Source organism: Quercus lobata, chromosome 5 (assembly GCF_001633185.2).
Source record: "Quercus lobata isolate SW786 chromosome 5, ValleyOak3.0 Primary Assembly, whole genome shotgun sequence".
NCBI lineage: Eukaryota > Viridiplantae > Streptophyta > Magnoliopsida > Fagales > Fagaceae > Quercus > Quercus lobata.
The window spans coordinates 1,115,329-1,137,555 of NC_044908.1; the positions used below are offsets into that span (position 1 = coordinate 1,115,329).

A 22,227-nucleotide genomic window follows, 5' to 3' on the forward strand; every position below is an offset into this window, starting at 1 on the left:
GTACATATATATATATACCACTTATGCCCCAAATTATTGATCCTATTTAGAAAATCTAACTTTTAAAGAGAACATTTTTTATTGCATTGTCTATAAGCTAAAAAAGTACTCCCTCCATCCCAAATTGTTTGGCCTATTTAGAAAAGTCCAATTATTTAGGAAAATGTCATTAACTGCCTTATCTCTTAAAAAAAAAAAATTATAAATTTCCTAAATTACCCTTAAACAAATTTATCAAAATAATATTTTAAAACATTTTTTACATAATTTGAATAAAGATGACATATAGAGTGGATTTCAAAATTTAAGTTTTTAATTTTTTTTAATTTAAAAAAATGCTCCCACAAATAAATTAAGGGCATAAAAGGAATGTTAATAAATTAATGATGTTTGACTTTTCAAATAAAACATAATTTTGGGAAATTCCAAAATAAAACACAGACCAAACAATTTGGGACGGAGGGAGTACAATTTTTCAAAACTATTCTTATTAATTTGAATTAGATATCATAGTATTAACTTTCTTTTTAATTTAAATTAGATATCATGATATTAACTTTCTAAATAAAGTAAACGGTATGACAGATTTTTTTTTTTTTTTTTTTCAAAGAGAATTACACTTTGGGACATCTAGAATAGAATAAAAGATCAACACTTTGAGATATTTTTTTTATTCTATATCTATATAAATATATATCATCTTACCATCCCCAAAAAACTTAACACTCTCTTAGAACACTCTCACAGTGACCCGTCCCTTTCATTAAAGATAGCAATACCAAGTCAAATTTATCCTGCCCTAGCCAACTCCACTCCTACCCCTGAAGAGATGAGAGATGGCACAAATGGGAGAACCATGATCCAACGCCAACCCACCCCACCCCACCCCACCCTGTTGGCCATCCCTATTGTTAAAAGCCATTAAGAATCCCATGAACACATCTGCAAATGGTTCTCCAACTGTCTTCCAAACGGGCACAGGCCTTGGCATCAACGGCAGCAAGGAACACGTTAATGGGTAATCAATCTCTAAATGAGATGAAGCTGCAGAGATCTAAAGCCATCATAAACGGTCTAATGGGTAAATAGTTTTGATTAGCTCAAGAATTCGTGCTAAGTAGCCACAGAAACACACCCGTGCAGGACAAAACTCAGTAATTCAAAACATGCTCCCACCAAAAATCACCACCTCCAGGCTGTAAGATTTCAGTGTAGGCAGTCAACGTGGGAGTATAGAGAGAATTAAAGAAAAGAAGAAACGGAAAAAATTAAGAGTACCAACACAAAACTGACTACTATAAGAGAACATCACAGGCATGTAAATGTTTGAACATCGACTACCAGACAGTCAACATTGACTTAAAGGAGAAAACATCAACAAGAGGAAGATCCAACTGAACCTCCCCAGCATCAACCCTATACAAAAATTATGTTAGACACTTGACAAACTTAAGAAGCATTTAGAATGCATCCCTTGACTTCCAAATGCCTGTATGTTCAGTGATCCTATGAATATATTTTTTGTTGCCTAGATATCAAAGTTGAAGCAAGGGCAGTGCCATTACGATGCCAAAGATGGAAACGAGCAAGAACATCATCCAAGTAGGGAATGACTCCTTCTTGGCTTTCCTCCTATCTTGCACTGCATCTACTCTTTTTACATCTTCTCCCACAGATTTGGGAACTCTTTCCAACATGAGCGAGGAATTTTCTTCTTGGGTCAGCTCTGGTGACACCTGCTCTGCAGCAAGCTTCTCAGAAAGCAGCTGCTGGTTATACTTCTCCACATACTCAGGAAACAATTTCCTGAATGTTGCGCTGTTGTGATTACGAAAGTCAGATCCAGTTAGAATTTAAGATTGAAACTACCATATAGATGCTGAAAACAGTTGAAAAATAAGAAATGATGTAAGGTGACGGTTGTTGCAACCGACCATACTGATAGAAAGGAGTTGTTTGTGTCTGAAAGCAAGTAAAAGGTAAAGAAATTTAATATTAAATCTTAAAAAAATTGTGGCGCCGTTCTACAAAGCCAAATTCTATTCATCACTTCTATTGCATAGATTCAGGCCTAGTTTCAAGCAAACAAAGTTATAAGTAAAGCAAACCACTTTTACCACAGCTAAAGTTGAATATTAGTCAACAAGACCTTTGGAAAGAGATAACAGGAACATATTTAGACATCTGGTAATGAGCCACACACACACACACACACACGGATAGATATAACTCATAGGCCATTCATCCATATGTCATGGGCAAGAATGGGCACCAGTATATGCATAAAATGGACGTAAAAAACTACTTACAGGTTCAACTTAGAACTGGGGAAAAAAAATGACAAAATCCTGTCTTGATGATGCAATGTACTTACTTCTTACAATTGAAAGCAAGGGAGGACTTTGCTAGACGTTGCTTCTCAGCAACAGTAGTGTTCACACTGCCAGTGGTAGGACTATTGTCCATCTGCAGGAAGGAAATGTATCCTCACATTAGCACATTTTAAGAATCAATAATAACTTCAGATATGCTTCAAGTATATGCCAATAAAAGTTGCTGTCAATCTTTGAGCCCATTAAAGAAAATTTCACATTTCTTGGAAAGAGTGGATTTCAATTTCAACTCAATCCAACTAAGCCTTAGTCCCAAAACTAAGGTCTACTATGGATCCTCATAAACTAATCAGGTCAGCATTAGTACAATTGCATTTTTACAAACAATTGTTTGTAAAAAATTGCAAACAAAGACAAAATCAGAAGGTGCCCACTATCCAAACTGCGGAAATGTGAGATACTGTTCATGAAACTAGAATATGAAAGGGTCACAATAACTCACCATGAATGAAAGAAGCCCTGTGAGTATGCTGCATTCATGAGGAAGAAAAATTTTAGTGAAAGGCTAAAAAAGTACTATAACTATTCCTTTTAAAAACAACTTGTCAGAATGCAAATAACAGAATGTAATATAAAACATATACACAAAAAAGAGTACTTCAGAACTAGAATCTGTCCTACCTTGATACAGACCACATCGGATTCCAACTTTCAGGATGAACTGCAAATAAAAAAGTCAAGTCAAACATAAAATCAGTTGTCAAAGAAAAGAAATGGTTTTCTTCAACTAGTAACCTGAAAAACTTACAATCGCTCATAGATAAGCAGATTTTCTTTTGTGTCATGAATCGTCCATTAGGAGTGGTCATGCTACAAGGCAGGAAAATGTGAATCAAAATTAGAAGTGACAAAAATAAATGCATTAACAAATCCAAATACTGCTTCTACAAGTAAGAGATTTATTAGAAAAGTCTGGCAGCTGAAAAATAGATTATTACCTAATTCCAGGAGGTTTATAGGGATATTCTGAGGGAAACTTGATCTTTCCATAGTAATATCCACCTTATCCGGTAACAAAATCAGATAAACGAGTCTCAGAATACTATATGATCAGGACAAACAAAAGAGATAGGACAAAATACGTTCAGTAACTAATACTAAACACTGATAACAAACCTGCAAAAGGTGTTCCTTCACTTCCCTCCAACACATAATCTGGAACATAAAGTCAAAATTAAGAATGTCCAACCAAAATAATGATACTTAAGTAGCTGAGAGAGCAGAAAGACAAAATCAAGATCAGGAGATAAGGAATATCATGTAGATATATGACCCCATCTTATGCACAAAGAAGCATCACATGTCAGCACATGCAATAAACCTGGGTGAAATTGAACTGAACACTAACAGTAAAGTGTGTTTGGAAGTTTGGAGGGAGAGGAGAGGGGAGGGGAATGGTTACCCTTTCCCTATACTCTCATCCAAACACATTGTAAATGTTTACCATGCAAAATGCTTGATATGTTAAGCAATGACTCTTCAACCTCGCATGAGGTAGAGGTTAGTCCCATCGGCCACCAATGAGTGAAGTTCTTTATATAAATAATGACCAAAAAAAAAAAAAAAAAATTGGAAAATATGACCAATAATCTCACAGTTCATTTTTATTATCTACTATAGCATCAGCCAAAATGTCGAGACCCAAAAAGGGGTCTTGCAATCCATGGAATCCCACATCACCTAGGGAAGCATATGGGGATGTGTTTATAAGGAGTGACCTCTCTTTAATGTGTAGAGGCCTTTTCCTTGTTGTGTGCTTTGGGGGAGAACAAAACTGTGAGGGGTATGGGCCCCAAAGAAAACAATATCTACACAATTGGGGCAAGGTCGTTACACAAAATTCCTAAATGTCTAAATAATTCCTTATCTCATATGCATAAAGAGAAAAACAAATGCGGCAGCAGAGTCCAATTATTTTTAGGGAAATAATTTTCAATTTATAACGTTGAGGGTTTAAAGATATTCTGCAGAAGAAGATAAAGATTTGGATACACTTACGCCACTCAAGAATGTCATTTGGGGAAGGACGGGCCACAACATGGGAAACTGGTTCCTACAAGTTCAAAGGAAACACAATCAGCATTGTCTAAACGTCATGTGTGGAATTAGTTCCGGCAAAGCCAAAAAAAGCCAAAAAAAAAGGGCCATCCTATGCATTATTTAATGCACATTTATCATCCAAGAAGATCCAATCCAAGAAGGAAGACAAATCAAAGGTCTGACAGATGATCTTAAATTAATCAGGATATCTTTAATCCTTTCTTGGTCAATTTTAAGGCAAACAATAGGATTTCAACATATGGCATCTACTCCATGGTGTGGATCACCACCAGGCCAAAACACATTTGAGACATGGGTGATCCAACTTACTCAAGCCAGAATTAAGCTGAAAATAGTATATTACTGAGGGACAACATTCTTTTGATAAGTTACTCCCAGTAAAGATTCACGTATTATAAACCTCTGAAAATAATAGTTAAATAAAAAATTAATGTAACAAAAGAAGACATACTTTACAAAGTGCTCTATATTCCTTCTGAAGGCGCTTGATGCACGACTTCTCTGCCATCTAATAAATTCTGAAACTAGTAAATCAAGCCCTACCCAATCCTTTCTTCCTATACAAAAATTACTGTGTTCCTGAAAAACAGAATAGAAGATGAAGGCAATAATTAGATCATTACAAAAAAATATGTTCAAATATTTTAATACTATAAACCTCTGTAAAGGTTAAAGAAATAACTAATAAAATGAGAAAACAAATCAAATTGTTAAAAAAGAATATGCAGCCCATAATTTCTGAAACAGTAAATGATATTAAATGAAACCCAAAAAGAATTTAAGTAAAGTCTAAGTAGATGTATAATGAAGGAAAGCAATTGAGACAACAGCATATTTATGGAAATAAACAAAATAACAATGTTGATTCTATAATGGATATGAGAAGACATATATCAAGTTTTGATAAAACACAAGATGCTTTCCACACACAACAATTTCCACCACTATGCATGTTGGCATTTCTAACATGGCATAAAACTAGTGCAGAAATTGCAGACTAGTCCTCTCTACAAAGATGTTCTTCTCACATATCCATGCAGTTAAAATAAAAATAAATGAAATCCCTCAAAGTGAAGACTGAAATGCTATGATGGATTTACAGATTTAGCTGAATGAAAACCTTTTTTTTTATAAGTAAAGAAAATTTTATTCAAAGTTACAAAAAGGAGTCACCCAAGTATACAGGAAGTATACAATAGGGGACCAAAACAATCAAATACACAAATTACAAGCATCCATCAAATCAGAAACCGAAAAAATAGAATGATTTCCTATGATAGACATCCAATCCGATAGTGTTTTAAAAAAGAGAAGTTTTAAGTCGGCTAATGTCAAAACACCAGTTGTTTCTCTCCTACCAAATGCACCACATCAAACAATGAGAGACAGCCATCCAGATAACACCATTATGATAATGACCAAAATTTCCTTGCAAACATGCTAGGAGCTCAACCACAATCTTTGGCATTGCCTAGTATATACCAAACAAGGTGAACACCAAGGAACACAACTCAAAAACAATAGGACAATGTAATAAAAATTGATCTACCGACTCTCCCTTACTTCTGCACATATAACACCAATCATGATCACTACCTTCCTCTTACATAAATTATCAATAGTCAATATAGTTCCCAAAGCTGCAATCCAAACAAAAAATGCGACTCTGTAAGGAACCTTTTGCTTCCAAATACTTCTCCAAGGGAAGGACTAAATACACCCAACAAAGCCTAATAATAACTACTCACCTCAAAGCCCCTACTCTTAGCAAGAATCCAACACATCCTATCCTCACCAATACCCCTCAACAAGACTCCATATATAACATCCAAAAAAATAGACAAAGATTCCAATTCCCAATCTTAAATTGCTCGCACGAGCTCCAAGTCCCAATAAAGAACCCCATTAGGGAATTGCATGAGATCAGCCACATAAGCTTCCTTAACACTACTGATTCTGAATAATTCCGGAAAACACACACTCAAAGGATTATCCTCTCACCGGATATCAGGCCAGAATTTCACTCTAGTCCCATCTCCAATCTCAAACTGAATATGGCGAGAAAAAGTAGACGAGCCACTACTAATAGTCTTCCATAAACTCACACCAAAGGAGCCTGGAACAAAATTAGAGCACCAACTTCCCTCCTCACTTCCATATTTAACCCTTATAACCCTTCTCCATAAGGCTTCTCTCTTTAGACCCAAATCTACACAACCATTTTCCCAATAGCGCTCCATTAAAATGTCTTAAATTCCAAATTGCTAGACCCCCAGACTGGATAGGAGAGCAAACCTTACACACATCTCAAATGAATGCCCATATGAAGTATTATCTAAAACAATATGGATATTGCTTTGTATCAAGTATCAAGAAAATGCCCCTCATCATTATGAGTTTTAAAAAGGGCGAAAAGATAATTGAATTTTACTAAAATGGTATCTCATCCACCACCGCCAATATCAATAAAATTGTTTAGAATCCATTATTTGCAGTAAGTGTCTTGGCCATTTACACATTTTTACGCCATTATCACTTCAAAACCCAGAGCAAAGTTTAAATGCATCAAATTTTCCATCCATATATCAAACCCATCCCTCCTAAATGGGAGCATCTTAAAGGAAGTGAATAGGTAACTAGATAAAAGCCAAGGGAGAAATATCATGAGTAAGGAGCACTCGCCACACTCTACTCACAAATAACTAGAATTAATCTTCCTGACAAGACCTCAAAATCACCTTACTCCACAATCTAAAATGACCGCAGAAACCATATATCGCTTGGTGTGTTCAATAAAACTAGAAATTATTGCGAATATGATGGTTCTGTAAGACCCTAGTGAAGCCCTAGATTGTAATGAAACAATATAATTTTGCAAATGACTAATTTTGCAATGAATAGATTTTGAACCCATGACTCTGCCCTCCACCCATTTGACCCAGAGTTCATTGGCAAAAAGAATTTTTTTTGGGATAAATTACTGCCATTTATGTGGACATCACCCAAGAGACAATCATTCCATTGTAATATCTAGGCTCCTCAGAAGAGGATTACATATATATTTAACAGTTTAGCAAAACATGTAAGATTAAGAGTATTGAAGTAACAGGCATGAAAAGCCCCCAAACTCTATTTAATTTGTCTTAGGGAATACTAATTTAGGTTAGATTGCTAAAAATCGCAAATTTTCAGGTTCATTCAATTTAATTTAATTTAATTTAAAATTCACAAATATTTATCTTCGCTTGTAATACACATCCGGATCGAAGCAAAAAATAAATAAAAGCTATGAAATTAAAAAAAAAAAAAAAAAAATTAGAAACATGGAAAATCAACAGCTCTAAAAGAATTATCAATTATAATGAGAAAATCGAGAGGGAAAGAGAAATAACCTGGAGTGAGATCTGATGAGAAATTGGAGATTGGTGCTTGATAATTGAGCCGACTCGGTCAGACCGACCAAACTCGTTTTTACAGTGAGTGACCTCTCTCCTCTCCCCTAAAAGCCAAAAGCAAAAGCAAAAGCAAAAACAGAAGCAGAAGCTGAAGCTTTCTGACCTCAAAATTGAAAATTGAGCTCTCTCTCTCTCTGTCTCTCTCTCTCAGCCTCTCAGGTATGGTGTGGGTATGGCGTTGAAGACGGGTTTTACTTTTTGCCTTTTTGTTTGGCTTAATTACGTTTTTGCCCCCCCAGCTCTTGTATCTTCCGCGTTGGCTAGGACAGTTTTGGGAAACTTCACTTTTCTTTCCGCTATATAGCTAGCTTCCTTCTAGATTCTACAATCTACATTGAATACAGATGTTGCTTTCTTTCCTCTCTAGTTATTGGTTCTTTTTTTTTTTCAAAATATCTTCTTCTTTTTTTAAAAAAATAATACATACTTGATCTTTCTAATTTATTTGAGTTTCAATTAAAGAATGTGGTTTTGCAAACTTTTATATTTTTATTTAAAAATATAATACAATAAATTACATTTTTCTTAAAAAAAGTTATATACTAAATATATCAATAATAAGGGATGGAGTGAATAATTTTGAATTTTTTTTTATAGACAATGATAAAATTTCGATTTGATGTCGGAAAATTATTGAATACTCCAAGAGTATCATAAATGCGTATTCCCTCTATCACATGAATTGTAGGCCTCACCATAAATTTAATTAGTGGGACTTACAATTATGCGAAATAAGAAAATATGCATTTATGGTATTTTAGGAATACTCAATAATTACCTTTGATCTCACAGCTCTATAATAATCGTTCTTTATTATCATATCAAGAAACTAATAGGTATTCACAAATACAATCACAATCTTATTTAAATCTCTATCCACTTTATATGCTATTAAATCCTATCTTTTAATTAAATAGTCTCCTTTTTACCAGCTTATATTAGGTAAACAAATTCCATTGAATTCACTAAGTTTATTATCCTTCCAAGTTCCAATCACACCATACCATTAAGAATATCAATGACCTAAAAGTTCAACAATGGGCTTGGCCAACTCACCCCATTTATACTTGGCCTATGGGCCTAGTGAGCCAAGGCCAAGCAATCATTGACCAATCAATGGGCTAGGCTGGACCACAAGGGAAAACTTCAACCCATAACAAATGCCCATTTTGTTTTTAAAGGACTGAGCCAAAAGAGCTACATGGACTCTTTTAATGGGCTTTCCTTTCTTTTCTTTTTCTTTTTTTCCTTAAGGAAATTATAAAAATAAATAAAAATAATAATAAAAATTTAAGGAAAGAATCAAAGAGTTTAAAACTTATTTAATTTTTTATAGTAAATAACTTTTTTCTTAATTAAGGTTTTAAATAGTTTTTTTCTTTTTTATCTTTTAATAAATAAAATGACAAAAATTTCTTTTTAAAATATATTCAAAGTTACCAAGCCACTAGCAAAATATATATTTAATAAGTATAATTTAGCATAATCACTTTAAGTATCCTAGTAGTTAGATGAAATTATTTTGTTATAAATTCTAAGTTAATAGGCTGGCCTAGGCGCCCATGGGTAGAAAAATCAATCCATGACCTACCCCATTAGGCTACTGGGCTACCCACAGGCCTGGACAATATTGGGTCAGGCCGCCCATTAGTTTGGTGAGGTAGCTAGCTATTGAGTTGACACATGGATTGTAGGCTATTTGATGCTCCTCACAATGACCATTAAGTACACTTAGAGTCTGTTTGGGATCCACTTATTTTGTTAAAATTGAAAATTTTTTACTGAAAGTACTATAAATAAAAATAAAACTTAACTGAAATAGTATAGTGAGACCCATGATAAATATCAAAAAGTGTAGTGAAACTTATGAATAGTAGCAAAAATAAGCTAAATAGTAAAATAAGTTGGCAAAAATCATTTTTGCCAAATCACACTTAGTGTACTACACTTCCCTCATGCATAAACGCAAGTCCCATTTATAGATTTACACGTGGGATCTACCCTCATGTGATTATAGAGATGGGTATTTATAGGTAGTTATTAGTTGGGTTGGTTGACATCTTTTCATTAAGTGAGAAAGTTATGACAATTCTCCATTCCCTTAAGTTGGCGCAAACTCAACAATAGACTAATAAGTAATAGAACAAGATTTAGATACAATATTTAGGTACTGTTGCTTATGTTCTTTTTTTTAAGATCTTGTTTTGTAGATCTTTTTTCATGTGATAGAAGTATATTTCTTAGTTAAATAACCACATGATTGAATTTTAAGAAGGGAACTTAAGAAACAACACCTAAAGTACTGTACCTAAGTTTTATCCTAAGCAATAAATGTAAATTCGATAGACTAAGAGGCCGTTTGGATTCAGCGTTTTCCGCTGAATCCAAGCTGCATTTTCTGAAATTTTTTTTTTTTTTTTTTACTTTAGCCGCACATTTTGACTAAATCAACTGTGAACAGTGCATTCATGTACTGTTTACGGACCCACAAATTTCACTTTTCAGCAACTTTTTCATTAAAAATGGATCCCACGATACTATTCACATATTTAAAAATTATTTTGCTACAGTGTTTTCAGTTTCAGCAAAAATAAGCTCAATCCAAACAGACCCTAAAACTTCCTTGAGACACTTCTCATTTTGAGGTGGAAGTGGCCAACTAACATTAACTAAAACCTAACATCCAAACACGCCACAAGTAGACCTATCCTAATTACTTCAGTCATCTATTTGTGGTATTCGATTGATACTAATCTGAATGATTCGATCCTTAGGCCCCCAGTGTACAGCTTTTTTTTTTTTAAGGATAGAATCATCAAATTATAAAACACGTAAGACACACTTTTAACTTATGCCATGAAGTTGTGCGCAATAGAAATTCATGGCGCAATTGTTCAGCATCTAAAAAGGTTGGTAGTGGGACGGTGTATAAATTGGCCAAAAAGAAAGCTTTGTTGTTGGCATCGTTGGCCAAAACATTAGAATCCAAAGTCCCCTCCCCTTGAAGAAATCAAAAGACTGCCAACTTTGCGTTATTATTCACACAGCCTTTATACTGTCATACTCATACAGAAGTAACATGCGTCAGCCCTCAAGGAGCAACCGGATAGGAAGAGTCAAACAGTTCAAACTTCATTTCGGCTGGACTTAACGTCCCCAACAGCTGTTACCGACATATTATTTTAACCTGTGGATCCAACAATATCTTGCTAACACTTGTTAAGAACCATTATAATATTAAGTATTAACCCTTTTTTAACTCTCCCCCAAAAAACACCACTATTAATATTTATATATCACGTGCCTTATCACATGACCCTCTGAAGATATTGCACTGTTCCAATAAATCTGAGAGTCAGTTCCAAGTTCCAACATGTAACACGCACAGAGCACAGTCAACATTGAGCACATGATCCCACTGACCTCAGATTCCTATTTTATACTTAGATTTTTACAACTTTTGATTTAGGAAGACTCCCTATATAATATCTTTAATCATAGGCTTGAAAGCCATCTTTCCTCACCAATAAGGCAAAGAATCAAACACTCTCAGTTTGAACAAGCAGGGATACCAGAAGAAACCATGAAGGCTTGGTCTAGAGCACTGGCAGCTCTCACTATGGCCCTTTCACTCATACTATCATTCTTGCCTAATGGGTACCAAGCAAATGCTCGTCCACTAACACAACCACCTTCCTTCTCAGTATCATCTTCTCAAGCTCTTAAAGACTTGCAAGGGAAAAGAAAGATTCCCGATAAGCAGCTGGACTCGAGCTTTCGAAAGATACCTCCATCTACTTCAAATCCCACACAGAATAAGTAATTTCTACCACCAACAGTTTCAAGTCTTTTAGCCATCGACAGCTGACTTATACGCCATGTTTTTGTTCCAGGTCCACTCCTCCATCTGACGGCAGCTGAAGTACAGAACAAGGAATACTAGATCCTCAACAATATTAAGTTTTCTTTTTCATTTGTTAGAAGTAGGGCGGTAGTGTTTTACTCAGACTACAACAGTGTTTGTGTATTGGCACCCTGTAATGCATTCACATTTTTTTTAGCTAACACAGGCTGTTCAGTTTTGGTGTTGAATGAATATTTATAGTTATTGGATGTTCAAGTAGAATAACTTCCAATTGTGTTTAGTAAACTGTAAAGGCACATAACTTCCAGTCTTAACCAAAAAGCTCAATAAAAATTAAAAAGTTTCTTTCAATTGAAAGTACAAGCATGACACTAAAACTAAACGGCTATAGTAACCTCCTCTCTTACTCCATCAGCTTGTAATTACTTATTAGTCTATGCAACTAATCTTACAAAAATCAAAATCACAAAGTACACTTCCGTGTTTATAACTTCAGTTGCAAAGGCTTTAGCCAGGCGATCTTTTCAGCAGTTTCTTCTCAACTTAAGTTATAGACTACACAGCTTAAGGTCAAAATTTACAGTGCTGAAAGCAAAAAGTAGATTTTACCGATCTTCATGTTTTCTACATATTTTGGAAGCTTTCAACACGGCATCCTTCCTTGCAGTTTCTCCTGTGTCCTCTTGTCATAGTTTTTGATTTGTGCTTATGTCTTCTGTTTTTTCACTGCTGCTCCAGCATTCTCAGACCCACCATGACCTTTTTTCTTGTCCAACTTTTTCTTTTTTGCCTTGGTGATATCATCATCCACTGAATTTTTTGGATATTTCCCACTGCGCTGATCTGTTTTTTTTGGCTTGCGCTTAGAGCCTGACATGCTCAAAAATGGTACACCAGAAGACAGGTGATGGTCAATCTCCTTCCTCATTTCCTTCAAGTCTTTTGGGTGTGATGAGTTCTTGGGCGTATCAACAAGAAAACCATCATGTTTGGACGACTTGGCCTCACTAGATCCAAACGTAGTGTAGAACTCTTTGTAAGTTGATTGTTTTGATGTTTGTTTTGACCTCCACTGATCAGGTCGGGAAGCAAATCTGTTGTTATAAGCCAAAAGATATCAACATACCATAGCTTAAAAAGAAAAAGCTACTGCCAAAATCTGATTTCAGTGAAAATGAATCTAGAATCTTGTATTAAAAGTAACAGAAGTTTCTCCCTTCTTATAACATAATTGCCAGTGTGAAATAGAGGTACTAGCACAAGCAATGCAATTCTAGTATTGTGTTTTCTAATTCTACAAGAACAGTAAGTTATGAATCAGTTTTTCTTGAACAATGAATATATCCAAAAGCTTACCTGTCAACATCTAATTTTCTTAAGAGATGAGGGCCTTGCTTTGTCCTGGAAAGTTCACTTTGCACAGTTACCAACTCAGATACTATGGCCTCTCTTAGTGACATGTTACTAGCAGTGAAACACTTCTCAACAGTAAATGAACCTGATGACTGCATTGAAAGCTCTCCAAAATGGCCTCGAAGCCTACAAACCAAATATCCAAAAAGGGGGGGGGGGGGGGGTGTGGGGAGAGTAAATACAGTAGCAAATTGGAAATTGAAAGCACTAAAATTGTTTCCCAACATTTTTCAATTTGAATTCCAGAAATAAGAGCTAACCAGAGGGTAAATCAGAGTTCAAAGGAATATAAAGACAAGGGCCAAATTGAATTGTGATTGAAACAAAGATGATGTCTCCAAGAATATATCAGCTGTCAAGTGTGGGATGAGGCAGGTCTAATATTTGTAAGTTTAACCTTGTTCTTAATATTACAAATTGTCAATATATTCAGAACTATGCTTTCTTCTGGAGAAAGACATCAGAGATTGTGCTGCAATGAGTAATTACTGCCTCAACAGACATTTTCTTTCCTTCTACTGGTTTCTATCAATGCTTAGCCTCTGTTACCAATTATTGCGGGGAAATGTGCATGCCCCAGCACCACCAATGGAGTCCTAGAACATTACAATTAGTTGAAGTCATCAAAGTACATTTTATCCCCAAGGTTCCAACTCTTAACACAGGTTGAATTAATTGTGGCGAGAAGTTAAGTAAAAACTTCAATTTGAAACAACTGAATTTCAATGGTGAAACTACCCTGCATCTTTAAATTAGTCTAGGGTAACAGTTAATTTAATATATTTTAAGGGGGAGGGGAAAAAAAGAATAAACAGAACAAAAACAAAAAGAGTTTTTATAAAAGCAATATCTTAGCCTTGGTAATGATTTACTACTTACAACTGAAGTCTATTAAATTTTTATTACATATGGTCATACTTGTATCTTTGTAATATCTAATCTTTTCACATAAAGACATATTGCCAAGTTGATAAAATTTCACTAATAAAGTTCAAATTTTTATTTGAAAGTACTAGTCCTCACTATATTACAATCCACCCATGATAATAACATAATCCGTATTTGTGGCACAGCATAGACAGTTCAATCCTAGGTTTCAAACAATAAAGTACTTCCACTTGTTTTACTGCTTCTGGTTTTAAACATATTTCAACAATGGTCAAAGCTTGAGACTGGCCTATACAATGATTAACACTGACATATAGAGGCAAATTAGATAATAAAGCACATAGGTCATCATTTTTTCTAAGCAATTCCATTGAAAAAGATGACCTTCGTTAAAATAAGAACTTTGTGATAGAAATACAAGCTTCCAATACAGTTAAAAGACATTACTTTGCAACCAATCTGCGCTTTAGTTTTGCAGAAGCATCTGAACTTAGAAAAGCTTCAATAACACGTGCTCCCCCAGCATCTTTTGCTACTTCAAGTACATGATCAGCTTCCATGATTGTAATACTCAAAATATAAGGCTGAATATATTCCTGTGAAACAGACCCAAGATATGTTGTGCTTGTATAATTAAATATATTATGCTGAAATTGCTCGACATATTGAAAAAAAGTTGAATTATAAATTATAATTGCAGTCACTCTTCAGAACAGGCAAAAATACTTCTGAAGAAAGTTATTTTGTTTCTTACTCAAACAACCGTGAGGAACAAGCTTAAGATGCTAGTTTGTGATACATTTGTAGTTTAAAATATGAAACATTTTAAAAGATATGATTCTTTGCGAATTTCAAACCATATAAGATAATCCAGATAATCTGATCTTTTAACTCTATAAGATGGTCATCACAGTTTACATAATATATTGTTCTTTTTAATGCCTGAAATATAGGGTCATTACCTTACTGCAATATCATATAACCCAACATGATTAGAAGGTGCAAGGCCTAGATATTACAGGTGACAAAACGCTAAATATGAATTTCCCATTTGATATAGTTAATTCTAACAAAACAGCCTCACAACTCACACAATAGAAGTTACCAAAGACAAAAGATCAGCATCAGCACAATGCAACTGATATTTTGTCTGTCCATCACGACTTAGAGTTGGGAGATTATTAGCCAAAATCAAAACAATGAAAAGCACACTAAAGAACAGCTCATTTGTTGTCAAGTTAATCTAATCTCTTCTAATTGAAAGGAACTTCTTTTAAAATGCCAATAACAGCACTAGAAGCTCAACATGACTTTCAATATGGGAAACAATGCGGGTGTTGGTCCTAACAAAGTCTGTTGGAAGCCAGCCAAGAGTACAGGTTTTGAGATTAAGTCTTTTTTTATTTCATACTCTCCTTGAATGGAGTTTAGTTCTACAGTCTTTTTCTTGTTTTTCCCTTCCTGTTTTACTTAATCATTGTAATTTTGGTTCTTGATTATTTTGCCCCTATAGTACATTTCCAATGTACTTGGGTTGGCTTTGATTTTGGATAGAATTTTACGTTACCGATCCAAAAAAAATATGGGAAACAAAAAAATTATGTGGTGCAGAAAGGGGGGAAAACACATATGAGGGAGATATTTCCCCTAAGACAGGAAAAGGACTTGGCAGCCAACAAAAGCAAAACTACAAAATTAGACGGACCCAATAAACAGATTCAAACAATTAGATGGTTTCTAACTACAATATGTAAATAGCCATTTTTAATAAGAAGGTTTTAAAGCTTAGTTGTTTGAGTTGAGCAGAACCATGATGTAATGTAAGCATAGGTGCAGAGTTACCACAATTATAGAAACCAATTTATGAAGCCATAAAAAATGCAAGAATGTTTGCATACACTTTGATATCGAAAAACTGCCTGCAGAATAAGAGAACCCATGACGTGCATTTTGACACCACTAGTCCAGGTCCAAAGGGCCTTATTTTCACTGCGGAAGTAGTTGTCAAGGAATAGTATTCTAGGAACAATGTATTTGGGAGCCTCATCTACTGAACATGCTGCAGCAGCAAGGGCCTGACAACACTGCAAAACAAAAATGAGAGACAACCATGATCAGATTGAGGACATGGAAAATAGAGCCAAAATAATGAAAGAAAAAAGTCTGCTATGACATTACTTTCCGTTATCATAATCATAAGTAACCATCTTATTCAAATATCTTGATAAAAGAAAGTTGAGAGTTTTCTTGACATATATATTTAGTTCATAATTTCAATTAAAAATTAACAGAGTAAAACATATGAAAAGAAGAAGAAAAAAGGAAAATTGAGTTATAAACCTTTTGTTCGTAACAATGAAGCCTTTGACTTGCTGCAATGAGTGAAGCAATAACTCCTGATCTTCCCATTTCAAGAAGATCCTTAAATTTTGGACCAAGTTCCTCCCAAATCAAATCCATCTTACAGCAAAATGAGGACATGTTAATAAAAATTAATAATAATTGCAAGAAGATGTTACAATGCATAAGTTTGTTAAAAAATAAATATGCCAAGGTAGCTTACAAGTTACAATAGTAAAACACCAACATAAACAAATACATGTAACTAAATTAAACTACTTTATTTTTAGAATCCACTAAATTAAACTACTAAATGCATGTAACTAAAGCATATCTATGTTGGGACTAGGACCGGGTAATTAAAATTTTCTTAATTAACAACCTACAATAGAAAATCTGAAACAGGAAGGAATATTTTGAAGAGAATAAGTGTCTATGTCAATAAAATTTTGATACATACTTGATCTTGATGTCTCGCATGAGAAATCAGTGATTGAACAACAAAGTTTCCACAATGATGAGATGAAAGTTCAAACAATGAATTCTTGAAAATTTTTGTGAATATTTCATTGTACAAGATTTCAGGAGCCACTTCCAAAATCACCTGCAAATGTTACATACAGTTCAAAGAAAATTAAAACTAGCAAAAGCTACTATCATTAACAATTAGAAAGAAACGCCAAATTTTTTAATGAATGAAATGTGACTGCATTGATGAATTGTTCAAGGGAGATCACTCGCAGTAAGTCATATGGTTATAATGGCATAATTAGATAGCATTTGCACATCCACCTGTAAAGTTATCATGATGAACTAACTTATGGTGTTACATTAATTGCTTTTATTTCAAAAGATCAATTTATTAGTGCATTGAAATACAAGCTAAGAGAGTCAACGACACAACTCATCATGAAAAGTTACTTGCGATTAATATATGTTAAATGCACATATGCTTCAGTCTTATCCAATAAGTCATTCACCTCCATTAAATGGCTAAACGAAGTTTCTTTCATCAAATCTACAACATCTCGCACCACAGCCATTTCTATGAAATTTCCTTCCACAAAATCTTTCTTGGTGCAGCCAAGAAGGATAAGAATTACATGCAGTAACTCTTCATCATTTCCCACCAATAACTTCAGAGCTGTCTGTCAAGGAAAAAATAAATAAATCTTCTATTTCAGCACACCATAAAGCACATAAAGATCTTATCTAAAAAACAATTTTGAAGCTTCATAAACTTGCTCAAGTATAGAAATCTAGATTCATCAACCAAATTCTTTTGAAGGTAGAAAGAATAGCTTAATCTTCATTTATATGGTACATCTAATTCATCTTATCCAATCAGGCTAGTCAATTATAAGAATATGAGAAAATAAATTCACTAAATAAAATTTGACTCATCAAATTACCAAAACTTTATTCATTTGAAATAATTAAAAAGATAACTTATCAAACAAAAAATTAATTATAAATAAATAAACTGGAAACATGCCTGCAAAACAAAACTGCTAAACTGATCAACTTGCAGGGTCATAATGTCTTTTCTGGTACAATTCAACATTCCTGACACGAGGAACTTTAATAAATCTGGGAATCCCTGCTGAAGTTGTGGAGGATCGTCTCCATCCCTTTGGGATGCTTTAAAATTTAATCGTTCAGCAAGAACAGTCGATGACTTTGTGACATGAAACTCTGTAGAATCTATTGTTACTCCTTTACAAAGGCAAAGAAGACTTCGAAGGACATGAGATCCATAACAGCAACGCATCAAATCAACAGGATTGGCTACAACAACCTGATAGGGGAAAAAACAAAATGAAAAGAAGAGAAAGTGAACAACAATTTTATAATTCCAATCAAGATTATCTTAATTATAAGCTACTCTTTCAATTTTTAATTTTTTGACATTAGAACTTTTCCCATTTAAACCATTGATTTCCACAATGGACATCTTCAAACACTCCTCAGAGCCAACAGAAACCCAAAACCCATAGATACCTTGCATAACATTGTTAAAGCCTCTTCAATAACTGAGTAGGCATCATTGTCCTGAAGATGCTTAGCTAAAGACTTAATAGCTGTCTCAGCTACATGAGAACCAGATCTATCCATTGCAATATAAAGGAAGTCCTTTGCACAGCTTCGAAGAAAACCACAAAGGTGGTCCACATCACAGCCCTCAAGGAGGGTTTGCAAAGTGTGGCTTATGATATAATCTGTTGCAACTTCAAGTTCTTTTCCCCTGGTTTCTTCGAGAGCATTACCACATATAACTGAACGTTCCTCCAGGTCTACCTCACTACTTTCAAAAAGATTTGCAATTTCCAAGAAATACTTTGCCATTTCAGGGTCAACCTGTTTCCTACAAAATCAGGTCAGGTCAGGTCAGACAATCCATACATCCACCAGCAAAAGATAAGCAATAATAAGGTGACAAAGTTATAAAATATGCTATAATACCTGACATGAGTTGTTTGTGATACCGAGGTATTTTGATGCTCTGAGGATTTTCTGGCTTTCATGGATCCATCACTCATTTTTCCAGATGCATTTTTGTTGGAATTGTACCCATCAAAGCCATGTCTTTCTCCACTAGCCTTTCTGTTCATGCCCTTTTTCCTTTTTCCCTGTTTATATGATTGATTGTCCTCACCCATTATACTATCCTCCACAAAGTTACAGGTCCTGCGTCTTCTCAACGGCAATGCTTTTGAACCAACAGAAACCATAAGCACTGTGTCAACAAATTGACAATGGGTTCTTACTGTAATCTATGGTATGATAAAAAAAACATAACCATAAACAAATTTAAAGTTAGCAGCAAGCTGATAGAAGATATAGGGAAGTTAAGCATCAAGCAAATCATCTAATGTCCCCTTTTTTTTTTTTTTAAGTCACATTAGGGAACTAATTGAAGTCAAGAATCCCTTTGAACACTAATTTTTCATCTTAACTTTCACCAAGTCCATTAAAACCATGAATGTGAAAGCCAGGAACTTTTTTTTTTTTTTTTCTTTTTGGTGATTTGATAGTGGGGAGAGGGGATTTGAACCATGGGCAGTTCCGTTGGAAACACAGCAACATTGCTATTTTAGGTCAATAATTCAATAGTGTTCTGGCTCTAGACAATTAAATTTTTATTCATTAAAACCCAGGTCCAAATAACATCAAATTTTGAGAACACCCACAAAAAAAAAAAAAAAAAAAAAAACCATAATGCTATGAAGTTGTAGCATCCATCCTAGCACAGTGTTGGGAATTGGGTTCCAACTCAAACTCTAAATGAAGAAAAGAAAAAACATAGGAACCATCAAATACTTTGAATTTGCCAACACACTACCAAAGTAAATAAACTGAGCAACAAACAAGGACTCACATCACTGCACCTCACTCAATTGCAACAAACTATAAAACACAAGTCCAAGACGCAATATTTATACAAATACATGCTCCATTGTTCCAAATGACAATAATAATAAAAGGAAATAAGAAACCCCATAAACCATATTAGCTCAAGTATCACAAATAAGCAGAGAAACAGAAAAAAGGGGCAACCTTTAAAGTTCTATTGATAAACATTATCACAAATAATCAATATGGGACAACAGTATAATATAAATGAAATACAAAGAAATCGAAATTTGTCTGGTTTTGCCATATTTTCTCAGCACCCAAACACCAAGCAAACACAAGAAAAATATACTCAAAATCAGGTATATTCAGCAAACAAATAACTCAGAATTAAGTAAAAAAGAGAACATACCCAAAATAAAGAGAGAGGTGGAGAAGCAGCGGCGTCCGCGTCACAGAGAGGGAGAACATCAACGGCTTAAGTGAATGAAAGAGAGAAGAGAGGACAACAACGACGTAGTTTGATATAACAAGAGAAACCCAAAACGACGTAGGTTTAGTTTAATATAAGAAGAGAAACCCAAAACGACAAGAAGAAAAAATATGTATTTAGTTTAGTAGGGCTGTAGGGGCTCATTATGTTGTCGACTCAAACAAACGATGTTAAATAATTTAACGTGGTGTGGTAGTCAAATTTTTATAAGAAATTAGGGGAGAAAACAAAAAAAAAAAAAAAAAAAAAAAAAATACACACACACACCGTGATGGTTTTGGTGCCACTGGTGAGGTAGTTTTGATGCCACCGGTGTGTTGTTTTGGCACTGTCGTGTTCGTGTGATGGTTGGGTCCTCATGGTTATAGTGCTGCTGGTTAGGTGGTTGAGTTTTGTTTTGTTTTTTGTTTTTTTTTTTTTTTTTAAATGACCATCACGTTAGGTGTTTGACGCCGTTAATGCTTATGCGGATTAAGTGAACACCTAGAATCATTTAATTAGGGAACTTAAGGTACTTATTTTAAGTTTTGCCTGACTTGGGATCAATTTCTCAAAAAAACAAAAATATGGGATAAAGTCTAATGGTACAATCTCAAACTATTTTGTACATGTTAATATTTAATACATATTGATCAGTTTCAGTTTGGTTCAAATCAATATGTTTTGAATTTGAGACCAAACTTAAAAAATTTATTTCTCAAAAATTCATATTGAAACCAAACTGAGAAAGAAATGGAAAAATTAGATTTGATTCAAGCAGTTTTGATTGGTTTTATTTTCAGTCCTAATTAATGCTACCATTGATACTAGAGGTTAGCAAACTCTACTATTTGTTAATTCGCTTCTGCGGATTAGACTTTTTTTTTTTATGAAAAAAATGGGTAGGGAGTGACTTGAGTTAGTATCTTCTACTTGAACATAATCGTAGTGACACTCTACCCGCTGGGTTCGGACCTGTATGAGCAGGAGATCCGAATGAGTTATAGTTGTACATCCAACCTCATCAAGGGTGCTAGTGAGCATGAGGTAAGGGCATGGAGTTATTTTCCATGCACTTCCTATTGTACAATTCGAACCTGGGACCTCCATCTCCCAAACCCTTAAGAATGATCCCATGACCACTAGAAAATGTGGTCTATTAGTAAATATTATCAAGACTAGAACTCTAACCAAGACTAAATTACGATTTGACAATTAATTGACAACTCAACTTTTGACCATGTGATGGTATTATTAGTTTAACTGGTAAAATATTTGGTCATAAAATAAGAGATTTAGGGTTCAAATCCCATCTACATAAAAAATTGATTGGTATATTAACCTTATGATAAAAAACAATTATCATAGAGTAAACGTTATAAGTTGGTACTATATCATATTAAAAAAAATAATTTAAAAAAACTTTTAAGTTTTAACTATGTGCAAGTATATCCACATACTTGCAAAAAAAAATTAAAATTTTTTTTTAAAAAAAATCATATTTTAGACTAGAAAACATGATAGAATTTGATAGGATATTATTGTAGAATTTAGGGTCCATTTGGTTAAATGAATGTAAAAGTGGGGGATTGAAAATGGAGAGGAGATGAAAAAATAATGCCACATGGAAAACAGTAATTTGTCCATGATATAACATTTTTGACATGTGTCAATACATTTAATATATTTCCCATGTGTTACTACTAAATGGAAATAATAAAAAACTCAACCTTAAATGCTCACTTTTTTTTTTAAGAGAGAGAAATGCTCACTTTTAATTCCACTAATGTGTGCATTCATGGAGGTTTCCAAGTGGAAACCAAAACATAATAATAATAATAATTGTATGCCTGTATGGCAACTGGTTGGTCCTATAATACAATTAAAGTAATAAAAAAAAATTGATTTTTTTATGAGCATTCCCTCAAAAAACATACAAGGTCCCCTCCTCTTCCCCAACTTCTCCCCTCCCTCAACACCTCTCTC

The 22,227-nt window shown here is 34.2% G+C and overlaps 2 protein-coding genes across 5 annotated transcripts; both read right to left on the reverse strand.

Moving 5' to 3' along the window:
- Positions 1–1,075: 1,075 nt before the first annotated feature.
- On the reverse strand, positions 1,076–8,210 carry LOC115991948 (probable ubiquitin-conjugating enzyme E2 33). 2 transcript variants are annotated; one of them, XM_031115941.1, is made up of 10 exons: positions 7,847–8,203; positions 4,906–5,033; positions 4,392–4,446; positions 3,510–3,548; positions 3,332–3,395; positions 3,142–3,203; positions 3,015–3,054; positions 2,836–2,863; positions 2,375–2,466; positions 1,076–1,818 (listed from the first exon to the last, which is right to left on the reverse strand). In XM_031115941.1, exons 2-10 carry the CDS (start codon positions 4,960–4,962, stop codon positions 1,536–1,538), a joined length of 720 nt encoding a protein of 239 aa, XP_030971801.1. In that variant the 5' UTR covers positions 4,963–5,033; positions 7,847–8,203; the 3' UTR covers positions 1,076–1,535. The 2 variants fall into 2 exon arrangements, with proteins under 2 accessions (XP_030971801.1, XP_030971800.1); XM_031115940.1 differs by having other exon boundaries at positions 3,015–3,203; positions 7,847–8,210.
- A 3,887-nt stretch (positions 8,211–12,097) lies between these two features.
- On the reverse strand, positions 12,098–20,304 carry LOC115989769 (pumilio homolog 23-like). Of its 3 annotated transcripts, none has more exons than XM_031113631.1 (11): positions 20,182–20,304; positions 18,879–19,125; positions 18,417–18,780; positions 17,911–18,213; positions 17,396–17,563; positions 16,876–17,019; positions 16,416–16,535; positions 15,974–16,159; positions 14,523–14,671; positions 13,131–13,313; positions 12,098–12,868 (listed from the first exon to the last, which is right to left on the reverse strand). In XM_031113631.1, the coding sequence occupies exons 2-11, from the start codon at positions 19,073–19,075 to the stop codon at positions 12,481–12,483; spliced, it is 2,202 nt and encodes a 733-aa protein (XP_030969491.1). In that variant the 5' UTR covers positions 19,076–19,125; positions 20,182–20,304; the 3' UTR covers positions 12,098–12,480. The 3 variants fall into 3 exon arrangements, with proteins under 3 accessions (XP_030969491.1, XP_030969489.1, XP_030969490.1); XM_031113629.1 differs by having other exon boundaries at positions 18,879–19,152; XM_031113630.1 differs by having other exon boundaries at positions 18,879–19,189.
- Between the last annotated feature and the right edge of the window lie 1,923 nt (positions 20,305–22,227).

Coding starts and splice junctions, on each gene's coding strand:
- LOC115991948 (XM_031115940.1), bottom strand. CDS start 4,962: ATGGCAGAGAAGTCGTGCATCAAGCGCCTTCAGAAGGAATATAGAGCA. Junction 3,396..3,509: donor TGAAGGAACACCTTTTGCAG/GTTTGTTATCAG, acceptor TTACCGGATAAG/GTGGATATTACTATGGAAAG. Junction 2,864..3,014: donor CCGATGTGGTCTGTATCAAG/GTAGGACAGATT, acceptor TCATGAATGCAG/CATACTCACAGGGCTTCTTT.
- LOC115989769 (XM_031113629.1), bottom strand. CDS start 19,147: ATGGTTTCTGTTGGTTCAAAAGCATTGCCGTTGAGAAGACGCAGGACC. Junction 17,564..17,910: donor TTAGCAGTTTTGTTTTGCAG/GCATGTTTCCAG, acceptor TTTCCTTGACAG/ACAGCTCTGAAGTTATTGGT. Junction 16,160..16,415: donor TTCATTGTTACGAACAAAAG/GTTTATAACTCA, acceptor TTTGTTTTGCAG/TGTTGTCAGGCCCTTGCTGC.